This window comes from Sitodiplosis mosellana, unplaced genomic scaffold (genome assembly GCF_009176505.1).
Source record: "Sitodiplosis mosellana isolate CC-2019 unplaced genomic scaffold, AAFC_SMos_1.0 Smas_scaffold_5139, whole genome shotgun sequence".
NCBI lineage: Eukaryota > Metazoa > Arthropoda > Insecta > Diptera > Cecidomyiidae > Sitodiplosis > Sitodiplosis mosellana.
Genome location: NW_022600381.1, coordinates 2,058 through 6,126, shown reverse-complemented (window position 1 = coordinate 6,126; position 4,069 = coordinate 2,058). Strand labels below are relative to the sequence as shown.

The 4,069-nt window shown below is 34.3% G+C and overlaps 1 protein-coding gene across 1 annotated transcript; it reads left to right on the top strand.

The window, feature by feature from the left end:
- Window positions 1–370: 370 nt before the first annotated feature.
- On the top strand, window positions 371–1,299 carry LOC129572509 (uncharacterized). The gene is made up of 5 exons (XM_055452473.1): window positions 371–465; window positions 629–727; window positions 802–900; window positions 968–1,060; window positions 1,133–1,299. Exons 1-5 carry the CDS (start codon window positions 463–465, stop codon window positions 1,139–1,141), a joined length of 303 nt encoding a protein of 100 aa, XP_055308448.1. The 5' UTR covers window positions 371–462; the 3' UTR covers window positions 1,142–1,299.
- Window positions 1,300–4,069: the final 2,770 nt, after the last annotated feature.

Genomic DNA, 4,069 nt, shown 5'->3' with positions numbered 1-4,069 from the left:
CACGCAAGAGACGAATATGGAAATACAGCTCTGCATAGAGCTGCTCAGGATGGTAATTTTGGACATTCATGTTTTAGAAGAATGTTTTGTTCAATCCGTTTTATTAATCTATATTATTTTTTAGGTGATTTGAAGGAAGCACAAAAGCTCATCGCTGAAGGAGCCATTTTAGATAGTAAAAATAATTTTGGAAGTACACCTCTCCATTCAGCTGCTTTCGAGGGTAATTTTGTTATCATGATTGAAAATACATTAAAATAAGCTATTAGACCGTGTGTTGACTGAATTTTCTGTTCAAATTAATTCTTCGTTGCTTGTGTAGAAAGAATAGATTGATCTTTTTCATCGACTTGAATTATTTTTCAGGGCACAAAGATGTTGTTAAACTTCTCATAGGCAAAGGGGCCAATCTTGATAGTATAAATAATTTCGGAAGTACACCTCTTCATTTAGCTGCTGAGAATGGTAATTTTGAATACTTATTTTTGCTATTGTTATCATGATTGAAAATACATTGTAATAAGCTATGAGACCGTGTGTTGACTGAATTTTCTGTTCAAATTAATTCTTTGTTGCTTGTGTAAAAAGAATAGATTGATCTTTTTCATCGACTTGAATCATTTTTCAGGGCACACAGATTTTGTTAAACTTCTCATCGGCAAAGGGGCCAAACTTGATAGTAAAAATATTTCTGGAAGTACACCTCTTCATTATGCTGCTGGGAATGGTAATTTTGAATACGTGTTTTCACTAAATAGGAAATTAGTTTGATATTTTTCATCAATTTAAACTAATTTTTAGGTCACGGAATTGTCGCTAAGCTTCTCATACATGGAGGAGCCAATACTGGTATTAAAGATAATGCGGATCGTGTACCTTTTCAATGTGCTGCTCAGAATGGTAGGGCCAATGACTAAATAAGAAATCGCTTTGATCTTTTCCATTGATCTTTATTATTATTGCTCAGGTCACGATGATGTTGCCAAACTTTTTATCGGTAAAGGAAACAAAATTAATATTGAAGAGCAATTGGAATAGATTCAATATGCTGCCAACAATGGTAATGTTGTGCATTTATTCTCACTAAATAGGATATTGGTTTGATTTTTTTTGATCGATGTGTATTTTTCAGGTGAACTAATTCAGCTGAATAATTGGATTATTTCTTTCAGTTCCCGTATTCAATTGTAGTGTAGCATATATATCAGCCCTTTTGGTCAGCAGTTAGACAATTTAATGAAAGAAAATCAGAATATGTTAATAATGTAGAAAGAAACAAATATGTAAAAGCAATTAAAGATAAGCGACAATTGAAAAGGATCTGTATTAGATCAATAACTAATAAATAAATAAATAAATAAAATATTAATTTTAATACTTTTTTGTCAATCTTTAACCATGCCGATATTGTTGCTTTGTTGGAACATCGGTTTTTAGAAGAAAAAAAAAACAGCTCAAAGTTTTTAAATTGCTCACGGTATTGAATTGTTTTCTCCTGGATTTGTGCAACTCTAAACGTACTGAATGTGAAACGCGATCTGAATAAGTGATATCTCGTAGGTGACCATCGGCGATGATACTTTTTATCAAACAAAAATTGCGCACTTCAATCAATCAGTGCAATGGCTCTCCATCACATCCAAATCGAATATTTGTTGAAGAAATCCAGCAAATTCTGTCGATAGATAACATTACGTCGATCACCAAATCGAATTTCAATAAAGATGTGCCCACACGCTTCGTAATTCACGGATTTCTCGAATATAATGGTAAATTGAAACGAATCATCAATGATGATAGGTGTAAATCAGATGAAAAACCTCTAGACGAGGTTAAAATGGGGTGACGCTCCTGTGCGTGGATTTACTGAAATGACTGATATCATTTTGAGTGACGCTAGGACGCTGGTTTATCTCTGGATACAAAGTTCAAAAGAATTTTTCGCATTCACTATTGTGAAAATTTACTCACAATAAGGAAAAATATCTTGCCTCACGACTTTTGGACAACAAAACGCTTGAAAACTTGATCGCTTGAAAACGCGATATTTTTCCTTATTGTGAGTAAATTTTCACAATAGTGAATGCACAGACGAAAAAAACCTTTGAATCAAACCTAGGGGCTAGGAACAAGTTGTGAGATTCACATAGATTCGCATATATTCATGCGTTCGTGGCTTTATTATTGTTGTTGTACACTCACTGCGCTGCGAATGTCCCGTATACACAATCACACGAATTCACAAATATTCGTACGGATTCGTCTCAAGCGCTTGTGTTATTACCCCCTAGAATCAAACAAAGAAATACGTCTAAAATATGACGTTAGTAGGTTTCCATCCAATATTCTCATATAATGACAGGAATCCTACTAAACAACACACATACGCATGTACAGTCATTGGCGCATACACAAACGTCATAGATGAGTTGACGTTTGTGTATGTGCCAATGACTGTACAATGTACATTGTACATGCGTATGTGTGTTGTTTAGTAGGATTCCTGTCGTTATATGGGAATATTGGATGGAAACCTACTAACGTCATATTTTAGACGTATTTCTTTGTTTGATTCAAAGGTTTTTTTCGTCTGTGTGCGAAAAATACTTTTGAACTTTGTATCCAGAGATAAACCAGCGTCCTAGCGTCACTCAAAATGATATCAGTCATTTCAGTAAATCCACGCACAGGAGCGTCACCCCATTTCAACCTCGTCTAAAGGTTTTTCATCTGATTGTATTTTCTAAAAAAAAAATTAATGAACATTTACAAATATACACGGTTTTTGACCAATTTATTCAAAATCAATCCGAAGTGTAGCTTATTAACTAAACGTGCAAATTGGCTTATCAACTAATCAATCTTGTCACGCCCAAGCCATTTAATTATTGCCAATGTCAATGGAAACGGCATTGGTATTAATTTGCTGTGTGTCGCTTTTGGTGTTCGAACATCGAACGATGCAAAATAAATGAAGAGTAAAAAAGTAAATAAACTCGATAATATTCAATGCTGAAATGCCCAAGTATAGTCCAAGTAAACCACCACAAATGGCCAGAAAATCCGGGAACGTATATACTTCGAGGCGTTTTACTCTTTCCACACTTTGACCTCCAAAGAAAATTGATAATTTTGAGATTTGCCTCAACTTATGATTTGATCTGTTTTTGGATTATTTAAGCGGAAAATTTGCATTGAAATTCGATTTGAAATGATTTTGAAACAAAAAAAAAGTGCATGAAATCCATCATGTTTCAAGTGATTTTCATTTTGAAAAAAATCTTACTCTTTGAAGCTTTCAATATAATACGAATAATACGGCACCGCAGCCTTGTCCAATTCAATTCGATCAATGCTTGCACTGTATTCAATTGAGGTACAGGGAGGCAACGAAACAATTGCATTCATTACGAAATGCATTTTCCATGGTGTTATTTATGTAACCACTGAAAAGATCTTTCTGTAGTAGGTGCCGTTCGGCATCTACGTAACACTTAATTTTTACCGGACCGCAGATTTTTGTGTCCTTGTCTCCTGCAAAATAAATTTAAACTGAGAATATCAAAGGCATTTCAAATAAAGAAACCACAAGAAATTGTACTGAAAATTAAAAATAACATAATGGGCTCGTCAAATGAACTCTGCATAGCATTTATGCCTTATGCAAGGGATAACAATAGGGCCGCCATTCTTTTCAATAAAAAAGTCTGCAAATAAAAAACTACGTTCTCTACAGATGTACAGATGCGAAGTATCTGCAAAGAACGTATTTTGTTATTTACAGATTTTCTTACTGCAAAGAATGGCAGCCATAACAACAGGGGGATTATATGTCGAATCTACGAATGAATACCTCTCTTTCTTACTTGGCATATTAAATTTCACACAACCGCAAATGCGTAGAGTAAAATTAGCCAGACACTCCCGTTCACAGTTGAAATGCGTATAAGTGTGATAAAACTTCAATGTGCGCTCTGACGCAAAAAAACACTTTCGGCTACTCGGTTTATAACCTAAAAAGGTGAGAAAAAAAATATCAATTAAATTGATGTGATATGCATCGTAATGA